Raw genomic sequence first — 13947 nt, forward strand, 5'->3', positions numbered from 1 at the left:
TCTACAAAGTGAGTTTCAGGACAGTCAGTGCTACACAGAGAAGCCCTGCCTCAAAAAACAAAACAACCCATTTCCTCTGACTGGTCCTATTATGACTGATGCTGAGGCAGAGGTGAGCTCAGCAAACTGCAGGAAAGCAAACTTCCCTGGAAACAAATCATGGGCCATCATCCTGTGTCAGCAAATGAAGGATTCTCAGGGATGTCATCTCACTAAGCATTATTTTTAAATGGCCAGAAGAACACTGGACCACCTGGATTTGGAGTTAGTTTGAAACTCCCATGCGCTGGGAATTGAACCCGGGTCCTCTGGAAAAGCAGAACCATCTCTGCAGCCCCTATTTATTTATATTCAGGGTCTCATGTAGTCTTGATGATGACCTTGAACTTCTGATCCTTCCGTGCCTCCCTCTCCAAGTGCTGAGATTACAGGCATAGAGTACCACCCCCAGTTTATGCAGAGCTGAGGATCAAAGCCCCCTGGGCTCTGTTCACACTAGTGAAATGGTTAGACTTGATTGTCAACTTAGTCAATGAAGAGATTCACTCTCCGGATAGGTTTGTCAGGATAATCCTGGACTGACTAACTGTGTCCCCCAGAGTGAAGAGACTTTTCAGTGGTAGCCGAGAGGGGAAAGCAGGTCTGAGTTTGCCTGCCAGCCTTCATGTTCTGCTGGGTAGTATATCTACCAGGTGGCTGTTGCTGCCATCTTCCACTATAACCAGCTTCTTTGCCCTCCCAACATGGACTGAAGATAGCAGACATCCAGGAATTCTCCAGGTCATCAGCACCACCCTGAGACTGTTGAGGCACCCAGCCCTGTGGACTAAAAACTACTGGGGAATACTAAAGCACTAGACAAACCATCTACGGACTCACTGACCTACATCCCCAGCTTCTCCCTCACTGATTCAAAGCCATACATACAGAGCAAAAGGTGGGGGTTAGGGATCTTATAAGTCAGAGAAAATCAACTAGGTGAAAGAGTACAGTGTGAGGAGTGATGGGCCTACACTTCTTGTGGCAAAGTTAAATTTCTGAGCAGGGCGATGGTGGCGCACGCCTTTAATCCCAGCCCTTGGGTGGCAGAGGCAGGTGGATATCTGTGAGTTAGAAAAAAAAAAAAACCAACAAAAACTAAGACTAAATTTCTGTAGCATAAAAAGACCAACTTTTCTCTCAAGAATCCAAGTTATGGAGGCTCAGGACTAGCAAGGAGTATGTGTGTACCTGTGTGTAGGTATATCCACGTTTGTATGGTGGAGGGAGGGCAACAGAGGTAGTCCCAGCACTCAGGACTAAGGATGGCCGATTATTACGGAAATAAGGCAGCGAGAGCTACAAAGTGAACTAGTGAATTGTAGGCCAGACACGGAAAGGGACCTCGTCTCAAAGAGGCAAAACAAAAACCAAACAAATCCACCACCACCAAAACAAACAAAAAACTCTGATAAATTCAAATGAAAACATTACAATAAAACGTATTTCCTGGCCAAGCGTGGTGACGCCTTTGATCTTAGCATTTAGAAGGCAAAGGCAGGTGGATCTGAGTTCAAGGCCAGCTTAGTCCAACCTAGTGAGTTCCAGGCCAGCCAGAGCTGCAAGAGGTCAATTTTAGAAAACAAAAAGCCACGCCAAAACCATACTTGCATGCTAACCAAATTTTTTCTTAAAATCAAAGTTAGGGTGGACGTAATCAGAACATATTCATATACATATATGAAGCTGTCAAAACAAACTGAAAAATACAACAAAGACATTACAGGTTAGGCTGGCCAAGCCGGTCTGTCCTTTCCAGAAACACACTAGATCCTCCTGGGTTTCCCAAATGTGGCTAGTGTAAGGGAATTTCTTCACATGTTAAAACTAGGCGGTAAAATCTACATGCCACTAATCCTGGGCCCATCTGCTCCTGAACCCGACTTGCAGCCCAGGCGCCCAAGTGGGGAAGGGAAGGGACTGTCAATCAACTACGTACACCAGATTTTATTTTTTGATACAAGATTTCAGACTGTAGCCCAGGCAGTCTAGGCCTTCGGGATACTGAGATTGTAGGTGTGTCGCCACGCCTAACGAGCGCACGTGTTCTTTATATCCTTCTGTCCACATCTTTTCGGTCTAAGTTTGAGCACCAATGGTTTAAGGTAGATGTTGCGTAGTCTAAGGTCGCACCTCCGCGAAACTTTGTAACTGCAGAGGTCCGGAGAGGGACTCCAAGGGCACTTAGAAGAGCCTGAACCCAGCTCCGACCGAGGCTTCCACCGGCTGTGTGACCTTGGACACGCTCCACGCTCCCTCCGGGCTTCAGCTTCCAAATCTGCACGTTGGAAGGTAAACCACGTGGCCCGCACGGTCCTGCTTAGCCCAGCGCTGGGAGACAGCCGACCTCGCCATTAAAGCAGCTTCCTGTGGGCGCGGCGCAGGACTTTAACGGTCCCCCTCCCCGCCCCCACCGAGGCCCGCGAAACCCTCACTTGTACCCCAGCCGAGTGACCGAGCTGCGCAGAGCCCAGTCCGCGCTACTCGCGCGCAGCTCCGCCCCTCCCCGGAGGCGTCCCGTCGTGCCCTGCGCTGGACTCTTAAGAGCCCGGACGACTCCCGCCTTTATGCCTGGCGACCCCGAACTCCTCTCCCCACTTTGCCGGGCGCCCCGTCCTATCAACGTCCAGAACCTCATCCAATTGGACGCGCTCCGAACCTTACCTTCCGCCCGCCCTCCTCCCCGCGCACAGCCGGTGTGAGCCTGAAGGCCTTTAGCAGGCCTGCCCAATCAGCAGGCGGCTCTTACCTGCCCCACCCCAATGCCCCGCCCCTCGGCCAATGAGCGCTCCCCATTACTCTGCCCGCCCAGCCAACCGGGCCTTGAAGCCCGCCGGCGAATAGGCGCGCGGCGGCCCTTCAACGCTAACCTTCTAGCCAATTGGAGATTCCGTATAGCCGCGGCAGCAGCCAATCGTCGTGCAGCGCGGTGCCGCCGCGGAGAGGTCCGGCAAGAATATCCCTCCGCTTCCCTCCCTCAATCTCTCTCCCTCCCAGCGATCCGCCTCTCACTTACTGCCGCCCTTCCTCTTTTCTCCCTCCGCCGCCTGAGCACCAGCCGCGCTCTGAGCTGCCCCCGGGGTCCCTCCCCCGCCGCCAGAGGAGCAGCTGCTGCCGCCTAGCACCTTAGGAGGGCGGAAGGAAGAAGAGTGGGGAGGAAGGGGAGACAGAGCGCCTGCCCAGAGGCAGCCGGTGAATGGGCTTTTGGTGACCCCCACCCCCCACCCCACCCTCCCTTCCCACCCGACCCCCAACCCCCATCCCCAGTTGGAGCCGCCGCCCGAGAGGCCGGGCCGTCGTCTTTGGAGGAGTCCCCGCCGCCGTCACCTCCGCCATGGAGCTGATCACCATTCTCGAGAAGACCGTGTCTCCGGGTAGGACTCGGGGCCGGGGGTCGGGCTGAGGTGATTGCGGTGGGGGAGGGGGTGGCCCCTCTGACCCCGCTGCCTCTCCCCATTCCTCCCCCCCCCCCCCAGATCGGCTGGAGCTGGAAGCGGCGCAGAAGTTCCTGGAGCGTGCGGCCGTAGAGAACCTGGTGCGTACTGCCCGCCGCGCCCCATCCCGCCTCGTCCCCATCCCTGCGTGCGGGCCTTCCCGCCCTCCTGGAGGCCCAGGCCTCAGGAACCCACCCCGCCCCATCTCGTCCCCCTCCCCCCCCCACCCGGTCCAACCTAACCCCGCCATCGGGAAGCCGGTGGGTGTGTCCCGCCCCGGGCCCTGCGTCTGGCCAATGGCGAGGCGCGCTGGGGTGACCGCTGGCCAATCGCCGCGCGGCCTGAGGGCGGCGGTGCAGCGGGAGGGAGAAAGAGGGAGGGAAGGGAAGTTAGGTTGCACGGCGCTGCGTGTTCAGCGAGGGTGGGGGTTGGGGAGCCCGGCCTAGGGGCCATGTGGAAGCTCTGTGCCCTGCTGCCTGCCTTTTACTGGCCGGAGCCGGCTTTTCCTTCCTGTCCCGTGGCTCTTGCGGCCGCCTGCACCTACTTCTCAGAGACCTACCCTTTCCCAGCTTCCTTGGGCTGTGCTCATGGCCACGCCTGGCACCCGACCACCTCCTAACCCACTACCACTATTTTTCCCCTTTCTCGCGGTTATCCCTTTCCTGAGCTACTCGTGCGTGTATCTTATGGTTTGGACTTGGATCATTAGGGATTTCATCCTTAGGGATCTGTATCCTGACCAGAATCTAATGTTCATTCCTGAGATTTGACCTTATCTGAAGAAATCACAGAGGTGTAACCCCATTTAAAAGAAGTACATTGAAGCCGGGCGATGGTGGCACACGCCTTTAATCCCAGCACTCGGGAGGCAGAGGCAGGCGGATCTCTGTGAGTTCGAGACCAGCCTGGTGTACAGAGCTAGTTCCAGGACAGGCTCCAAAGCCACAGAGAAACCCTGTATCGAAAAAAACCAAAAAAAAAAGAAGAAAAAGAAAAAAAAGTACATTAAAAAAAAGACTGACCTTTTGTAGGAAAATGGGAAATGATTTAAGTATTCTCTTTGCTATCCCTCTCCTTGTGGATGGGTGACAGAGGGAAGGGGAGCTGGTATTGAAAGTCTTAAAGTTAGTGATTCAAAAATGACCTACCAAATGTGGACCTTTGTGATAGTTTGGTTAAAATAGTAGCATCCTTAATGTGACAAGACCTGTTTATACAAACCACTTTTCTTTTTGGTATTTAGGTAAGGGACTTCATATTAACCTTTTATCTTTTAACTTACTCCCCCCCCCACACACACACACACATTCCTTGTTAGCGTAGACTGAGAATGCCCCTTGTGCTATATTCTTTTGCTGATTTTCAAAAAGTCCTTTATCTTGCTCATAATACTCTTCAGTGACAATATAAAATAATAAAACCTTGGGAATTACCTCCTGTGTTTTAAGAGCTTCCCCTCTCCCCACCCGTGTGTGTGTTTTAAAAGCTTTAGAGTTGCTTTTTGGTCTGTATCTTAAAAAGTATTTGGAGGATTCAGTTAGTACAAAACATGAGAGGGTTTTTGGTATGTGTTGCTATTAAACAGAAAATGTTTTTTCTTGGCAACCTGTCTTGTCATTTTTATCTTCATTTTTTTCCCTGTTTCTGAATTTTTTTTTTTTTTTCCCGAGACAGGGTTTCTCTGTGGTTTTGGAGCCTGTCCTGGAACTAGCTCTTGTAGACCAGGCTGGTCTCGAACTCACAGAGATCCGCCTGCCTCTGCCTCCCAAGTGCTGGGATTAAAGGCATGCGCCACCACCGCCCGGCCCTGTTTCTGAATATTATTTATTTTACTTAAATCTATTTTTCTGAACAGTCAGAATCAGACTGCAGAGGACTAGGCCCTGACATCTGTTTGAGGCTTACATATATTTCTGTTACTAAGGTCACTTGTACAGGAGAGAAAACTGTCCTGAGTATTATTTTTGCTCTAAATTTTAATTTTTTAAAGTATACACCAATTTTCTCCTTCCCATGTCCTATCATCTAGCAAATTTGTAGTTCTGGGCATTCTTACAGGTACATGCGGGAACTTGTACCTAGGATATCCCACTATCAGGTTGTCAAAATTGCTTTAATTCTGGGGAGCTATCAAGATTTATGTGCAGTCTTGGTTGGAAGACACCATTTTTGTATAGTAAGTAATGTTTTTACAGGAATTACGCTAAAGCGGGGTCTTTTTACATTGCTTAGTTTGTTTGGGAACCTTGAGTGTTAAATCTAGATTTCCCAGTTTCCTGAGAGATTTTGATTCGATCTAAATTTGTGTGTGTGTCTCAGTAGTTTAATGCTGTACTGGGAAGTTGAGATTTCTGAGACTGACAAATTCATCTGTTCTTAACAGCCCACGTTCCTCGTGGAACTGTCCAGAGTGCTGGCAAATCCAGGAAACAGTCAAGTTGCCAGAGTTGCAGCTGGACTACAAATCAAGAACTCTTTGACGTCGAAAGATCCAGATATCAAGGCACAGTACCAGCAGAGGTGGCTTGCTATTGATGCTAATGCTCGCCGGGAAGTCAAGAACTATGTGAGTAATTGTCGTGTGGCCGAAGGAACGACTTGGTCATTGCATGGCGTAGAACTTGACAGTGCTGTCTGTCTCTTTTTGCTTCATTTAAAACCTATCACTGTGGCAAAAGTGTCTGCCAGGAGGTTGGGTTCGCTGACTAAGGTGACCTGCAGCAGTTTGGGATCTCATTAGTGTTGAAGAAACACAGGTTTTGGTGTTGCAAATCACTGCCCTCTAAGAAATTTCACTAATACTGAAATTTCTAAATATCGCGATAGAGGCTTCTGGGATCTATAAAGCCTCAGGTGCTCTCTTTAGCATCACACAAGAAAACAGTATGTGTTTGGAATCTCTGGAATGAAGTTGGGAATTCTTTCCATAAGTCTCCCGTTGCTCAGGCTAGCATCAATCAAATTCCTGGTCTTCCCTGTCTTTTTACTTTTATCCTGAATGCTGGGGTACAGATGTATTCCACCATGCTTGGATTTTCAGAGATTTTTAAAATGTCTTCATTTTTATTTATGTGTCTTTATTTATGTTTGGGTGCCTTTGGACAGTAGAAGAGGGTGTCTCATCCCCTGGAATTGGAGTTAGCTGCCTTTGTTAGCCATCAGACAAGGGTGCTGGGAACTGAACTGTCAGGTCCTTTGGCAGAGCAGGAAGTGTTGTTGATTGCTGAGCTATCTCTCCAGTACAATCAGACAGCTCCTGTTGAGCTTTGGTGGCTAGTTCAGAGCATTAAATGGAAGGAGTTGCAAATGGGATTATGGCATTAATGATGCATTTATTTATCTATTTACTTATTTGTTTATTTTGGGTCTGGGTCTCAGTACACTAGGCCCACCACAAACTCATAATCTACCTCCCGATTGTTTAGATCTCAGGTGTGTTCCAAATTATGAGAAACTTCCTTGAGATCTCAACACTGGTTGAGATGTTGAATTTTAATGAAAATACAGTGTTCTTTGCTGTTGTGTGCATCATGGTATTTTTGTGAGTTTTGCTGTTGTTGTTGGGTTTGCTAAACAGCTGTGAAGCCATAATTTGTTCTGGGCATTTAAGATGGATATAAGAGAAATATTTGTATACTTAATGTAGGTTGAGATTATGGGCATTATAATTGCGGGATTTAGATACCAGCTTTAGGCAAATTAATATCCTTCGAGTCCGATGCTTCCCCAGTAGTTACCCTTATTCCTTCTCCAGTCACGCTTTCTAGTAGTACCTGTTACTTGACCCACAAGGTAGGAAAGTAACTTATTTTGACTCTCCCTTGGAGTGTATAATGATGTTTCTGTCCAAATTGTTCTTAGAAATGACATATTTCCAAAGTGCTGTATTTAGGCAGGGTCTCACTATGTATGTAGCCTTAGCAGGCCTTACTTACTAAGTAGACTAGGCATGCCTCAAACCCACAGGTGCCTATGAAGGACAAATGTGTTGGATCCCATTGGAATTATAGGTCCTGGTGAGCTGCTCAATGTAGGAGCCAAGCTTGAGTCCTCTGCAAGTGATGTATGCACTGTTAATGGTCATCTTTCCAGCCATGTATAATATTTTAATCCCCTCTTTCTCTTAGCTGTTGGATATAAATGAAATATTTTTTAAAAAAATTTATTTATTTTATGCATGAGTGCTCTATTGGCATGCCTAACTTTATGCCAGATGGAACATCAGATCCCACTAGAGATGGTTGGGAGCCATCATGTGGTTGCTGGGAATTAAACTCAGGACCTCTGGAAGAAAAGGTGATAACTCTTAACCACTGAGCCATCTCTTCAGCCCCCATAAATGAAATATTTTATGAATGAAAAAAATCTCTTTTTTTTTTTTTTTTTTTTTTTTTAGTTTTTGATTTTAAGTTGGTTTCTCTGTAAAAGTTCTAAAACTAGCTCTGTAGACCAGGCTGGCCTCGAACTTATAGAGATCCTCCTTCCTGCCTCTGCCTCCCAAGTGCTGGGATTAAAGGCGTGTGCTTTTGGAATTGGGATTGTCACTGTGTTCCTAGACTGGCTTCTGCCACATACATGGTAGTTCTTCCTCTCCCTAGTGTTGGGCATCTGCACTTTGGGCTGGGACTTCAATCAGATTCAGTTATTCCCATTCTGTCCTGATAGTTTACCTCATTTTTATTTGTTTCATTTTGTTTTTGTGATTTTGAGAAAGGATCTCTTTGTGTACCCCAGGCTGGCCTTGTACTCACATTGCTCTCCTGCCTCAGCTAGCTAATATCTAAGTGCTAAGATTATTGACGTGAATTGTCTGTCCAGCACTTTATGTCTTTGACGTACAATTTTTATTGACATTAATTCCACCTGTACTGTTGCTAGAGAGCAAAACTTTCATTTAAGATCAGAATTATTTGTTATCGGGTGGAGGTTGACAAAGATAATATGCCACGTAAGAGAAATAGAGTTCATACTACCTAATAGCTACGCAGCGGGCACTAAATGACCTAACCCAGTGAGCAGAGCTGGCCTGAATATCTGGCAGCTTTTTTGTCCTGTTCATGCCAGGAACAGTTAACTGTTTGCCTTTGAGTGGGCTGATGGTTCTTACTGAGTTCATGGTCTGAGTTAGCTGATCAGGTAATAATGGTTAACTGTGGACAAATTGTGGCTTTCTTCTTAATCTGAGCCTATGCCATTACCCTGTATAAATGCTATGTGGCTGCCATTTCCAATGAGACATGTTTAGTGACAAGTGGATCTCCATTTGGCATCACCAACTACTTGGTGATGGCTAAGAACAGTATTTTGTTTCTTAGGTGTACAGAACTCTTAGAACTCTGAGAATGCAAGTTATGTAATAGTTGAATTTTAGATTTTGGTGACATTTAAATGATGGTGTCACTCAACCCTAAGCCTTTTTGTATAAGTCAGTACTGGGTTGTCAGTGACCAGAAAAGAGGTTTGGTTTTTGGTTTGTTCGTGTCATTGGTGAGAAAATCACTTTCTTTTTTTTAAGATCTATTTATTTATTATGTATACAACTTTTTTTTTTTTTTTTTTTTTTTTTTTTTTTTTTTTTTTTTTTTTTGGTTTTTCGAGACAGGGTTTCTCTGTGGCTTTGGAGCCTGTCCTGGAACTAGCTCTGTAGACCAGGCTGGTCTCGAACTCACAGAGATCCGCCTGCCTCTGCCTCCCGAGTGCTGGGATTAAAGGCGTGCGCCACCATCGCCCAACTGTATACAACATTTCTTCCCTGTATGCTTGCATGCCAGAAGAGGGCACCAGATCTCATTATAGATGGCTGTGAGCCACCATGTCGTTGCTGGGAATTGAACTCAGGACCTCTGTAAGAGCAGTCAGTGCTCTTAACCTCTGAGCCATCTCTCCAGCCCGAGAAAATCACTTTCTTGAGATTAGGTTAGTGTACCGGGAATTACATTCCCCTGGGTGCTCCATAGCTACACATTCCATGACTCCACCTTCTTGTCAATGAAACACTCTGTCTTTACCACCAAGTGCCCAGAAAATGCATTTTGCCCTCATTGCACCCGCCTTACTTTACAGTGCTGCTTCTCACTCTTGTTTTCAGACAGGTGTTTTTGAAGTGAGGCGTGAGATCAGAAGTTCATTTGGAAGCCGGGTGGTGGTGGCGCACGCCTTTAATCCCAGCACTCGGGAGGCAGAGGCAGGCAGATCTCTGTGAGTTCGAGACCAGCCTAGTCTACAAGAGCTAGTTCCAGGACAGGCTCCAAAACCACAGAGAAACCCTGTCTCGAAAAACAAAACAAAAAAAAAAGAAGTTCATTTGGCTGGAGACTGGTTTTGATAGTCTTTGTGGGGCAAGGTGAACAAAAATCAGGCACATGTTGGTGTGTAAAATATGCTCAAAGAATGTTACAAATTGATATTCTGTTGTCCCCCCGCTCCAGGTTTTACAGACTTTGGGCACAGAAACTTACCGGCCTAGTTCTGCTTCGCAATGTGTAGCTGGTATTGCTTGTGCAGAGATCCCAGTAAACCAATGGCCAGAACTCATTCCTCAGCTGGTAGCCAATGTCACAAACCCCAACAGCACAGAGCACATGAAGGAGTCCACATTGGAAGCTATTGGTTACATCTGCCAAGACATAGTAAGTATTTGTCTACTGCTTCTAATTTATAGACTTTGAATCTTTTACCTGTTACAGGAGTGGTACTGGGAATCTATCAGATGGAAACACCAACCTGCTATAGTGCTCATGGCAATACTTACTTTGGACCTGTATTCTCAAATTACTAGTTATGCTCTGAAGTAAGGAACTTGAAGGTCATGAACTCTGAATGGGACTGTTGGGTTATAGCTTCGCATTCATGAGACCCTTAGGTATAATCTCCAGCACAAAAATAAAAAGAACAAATGGAGAGTGGAAATCCATATGAAATACTTTGTTTTGAGACATCTCTTATAGTCCAGGCTGACCTTGAACTCCCTGTTGTCTCCATTTCTCAAATGCTGGCTTGGGGTTCTGGGTACTGTGACCGTTGGTTGCGGTTGCCTTTTTAATTACTGCCCGGAAGCCAGTTTCCTCACTTGCTGTAGTTGGTTCAGTCACTATATCCACAGAAGTCTTAGCTGGAGCCCTCCCTGGACTGTTGCTGGTGAGGTTTACTCCTCTTGGTATCTGTTCAGCATTGGCTTATTACATGGTTCATAACATTTGACCTGAACTTAGACGTCTTTAGATGTTTTTTTTTTTTTAAATATTTATTTATTTATTTATTATGTATACAATATTCTGTCTGTGTGTATGCCTACAGGCCAGAAGAGGGCACCAGACCTCATTACAGATGGTTGTGAGCCACCATGTGGTTGCCGGGAATTGAACTCAGGACCTTTGGAAGAGCAGGCAATGCTCTTAACCGCTGAGCCATCTCTCCAGCCCCCATCTTTAGATATTTTAAATGTACTAAAACTTTGTCGCCGGCAGGAAAAGCCACAAGATGCTACCATCTCTGTGTATACAGAAAGGGAAAAAGCCAATGCTTCCTGTGTCCAGAGACATGTTAAGAAGTCAGGGATGATGGGTTTGATTTGTTTCAGTTTAGTTTTGTGCCATTCTGGAGTATTTTGTGGGTAATTTGCAGAACTGTCCCAGATGAAAATGTTTGAGAAAGGGTCAAATTCGTGGAACTCCCTTGGGTAGATTTTATAGTTAAAAAGATTGGTGATCAGCCACCAGCGTGTTGTTATGACCATTGTATTTCTCTGCTTGTTTTAGGACCCAGAGCAGCTACAAGATAAATCCAATGAGATTCTGACTGCCATAATACAAGGGATGAGAAAAGAGGAGCCTAGTAACAATGTGAAGTTAGCGGCTACTAATGCACTCCTGAACTCCCTGGAGTTCACCAAAGCAAACTTTGACAAAGAGGTATGTTTCTCCGACACATGATAGATAACCATTCAGAGGGTGAGGGATGGAGCGTTCGTTTTATTTAAGATTAGAAAGCCCTACCTTTCTTCGAAGCATTCATCTCCAGTCTAGTTGAGGTTTCTTGTAAAGTATCTCCATGAAATCTACTTCTTCACAGTGTTTCATCTGGCAGAACTAACTGTATTTCTGCCTGCCTAGTGATTAAGCATGAATGGAATCAGACTGCATTTGCGCATGTGGCAATGGCACACAGTGAATCAGGCAGAGGACAACTTTAGAATCCATTTTCTCCTTTCACCTTTACAAGGATGGGCTCCAGCAGACTTGTACCAGCCTAGACATGCCTTTTTGTAGCTAGGGTTTTTCTTTGCTTGTTTGCTCTTTATTTGTTTTTAAACTTAGCATAGTATCCTCAAGACTCATCATGCATGACAATTTTCTTTTTAAGTCTGGGTAAGACTTCCTTTGTATGAATGTTCTACATTTTGCATACTAAGCCATCCGTTTTGGGCTGTTCCACCTTTTGGGTACTGTGAACAGTGCTGTTGTGAACATGTGTGTGTGGATGTTTTTGAGAGCTGATTTCAGCTCTTTTTAGCTTATAGTCAGAAGTGGAATTACTGAACCATATGTTCTGAAACTATTTTTGGATTTTTATTTGTTGACACCTTGGCTCAGTCCCCCCCCCCCATTTCTTAGCCTTTGAGTAGAGTAAGATCTTGGATGCCACAGCAAACTAATTTGTGTGTGTGGTTTATTATTTGTTTTATTTGAGACAGGGTTTCACTGTGTAGGCCTGACTCTCCTGGAACTCATAGAGCCACCTTTCTCCCTAGTGCTGGGGTTAAAGGTGTGTAGAGCAGACTAATTTTAATTGGTTCAGAAGTAGAGTTTCGGAGGCTGGAGAGATGGCTCAGTGGTTAAGAGCACTGACTGCTCTTCCAGAGGACCCGGGTTCGATTCCCAGCACCCACATGGCAGCTCACAACTGTCTGAAGATCAGTTCCAGGGGATCTGACACTTCACACCAATGCACATAAAACAAAGTTAAATAAACCATAAAAATATTTTTTAAAAAAAAGTAGTTTCCTTTTAGATCACAGGTGACTTAGGAAGGATAACAATGAAGTTCACACTTTTGTTTTTCCTTTACCACATTTGATGTGAATTTGTCAATTCACAGAAAACAAATTTTGTCTCCAAAATCAAATGTTCTGAATATTCTTTTTTTTTTAAATATTTATTATTATGTATACAATATTCTGTTGTGTGTCTGCCTGAAGGCCAGAAGAGGGCGCCAGACCTCTTTACAGATGGTTGTGAGCCACCATGTGGTTGCTGGGAATTGAACTCAGGACCCTTGGAAGAGCAGGCAATGCTCTTAACCTCTGAGCCATCTCTCCAGCCCCCCTGAATATTCTTAAATTTTTTTATTTTGGGGAACAGGGTCTCCCTATATAGCCTAGGTGACCTACAACTCATTATAGAACATGCTAACCTCAAACTCATAGAGATCCCCCTGGCCTCTGCCTATATGCATGTAATACTATGTCCTCCTAATCTTAAAATTTACCCATGAAGAAAGTGGTTTTCTACATTGGGTGTTCTCTCTCTCTCTATATATATATATCTTTTTCTCTCTCTCTTTCTCTCTCTTTTTCCCTTTCTCCCTTTCTCCCTCCCCCCTTTCCTCTCCCCCCTCCCTTTCTCCCTCCCTCTACTAGCTGTTGTTTAAACCTTGTGACCTACATCTTTCTGTCTGACTTTCTCATACCACTTTTGGGGAGGTCACCTTGGGAATTAAAAGACTTCCTTAGAGGGAAGGATCATACTGAAGCCACCAGAGGAAAACTGCTTCAGGGAAGAGTGCTAGTTGTACCAGAGGTGTTGTAGGGCCTTGACATAGTGACAGGTTTTCTTTGTAGAGTCTTGAAGCCTTCCTGCATGCATTTAATGCATTCCTAACGCTCTTTACCCTTCTGCAGTCCGAACGGCACTTTATCATGCAAGTGGTCTGTGAAGCCACACAGTGTCCAGATACAAGGGTAAGTTTGTCACTTTATGAAAATTGTCTTTTCCTGTATTCCTAGGAAATGCTGGCTTTGTCATCCAATTTGAAATTTAGGGAATCAATGAATTAAAACAAGGTTTGACTAATCTTAGTAATGAAAGTTTTTCTACAGTGGAGACTATTACCATTTTAAAGATTGAGAAGGATTTTTGGTTTGGTTTGGTTTTGGGTTTTCGAGATAGTGTTTCTCTGTTTAACAGTCCTGACTAACCTGGAATTCACTCTGGACTAGGCTGGCCTCGAACTCTGGGATTAAATGCATGCACCTCCCTCCACTGCCCAGTGAGAAGGAGGTTTTGATCACCTTTGCTGAAACAGTACCATGAGTTGTTCCTGTGACTATTTTCATTTGTAGACATTGTAATGGCATTGCTGTTTCTGTAATCTAATCTCCTGACCTTAGTGAAAGGGGCATCTTCAGTCTAGATCACACTAGCGAGGTTAACCCTGCTGTGACTTTTCCAGGCATTGGTAAAAAACATGTTGAATG

At 45.6% G+C, this 13947-nt stretch overlaps 1 protein-coding gene across 1 annotated transcript in view; it reads left to right on the forward strand.

The window, feature by feature from the left end:
• The first annotated feature begins 3024 nt into the window (after nt 1–3024).
• The window catches only part of Kpnb1 (karyopherin subunit beta 1), a 29140-nt gene continuing 18217 nt past the window's right edge, over nt 3025–13947 (forward strand). Inside the window, exons 1-6 of the mRNA XM_005368326.3 lie at nt 3025–3413; nt 3516–3574; nt 5857–6039; nt 9902–10102; nt 11231–11383; nt 13372–13431. Coding sequence (XP_005368383.1) covers nt 3374–3413; nt 3516–3574; nt 5857–6039; nt 9902–10102; nt 11231–11383; nt 13372–13431 — 696 coding nt within the window. The 5' untranslated portion in view covers nt 3025–3373. The remainder of the gene's footprint in view (nt 3414–3515; nt 3575–5856; nt 6040–9901; nt 10103–11230; nt 11384–13371; nt 13432–13947) is intronic.

This window comes from Microtus ochrogaster, unplaced genomic scaffold (assembly GCF_000317375.1).
Source record: "Microtus ochrogaster isolate Prairie Vole_2 unplaced genomic scaffold, MicOch1.0 UNK31, whole genome shotgun sequence".
Classification (NCBI taxonomy): Eukaryota; Metazoa; Chordata; class Mammalia; order Rodentia; family Cricetidae; genus Microtus; species Microtus ochrogaster.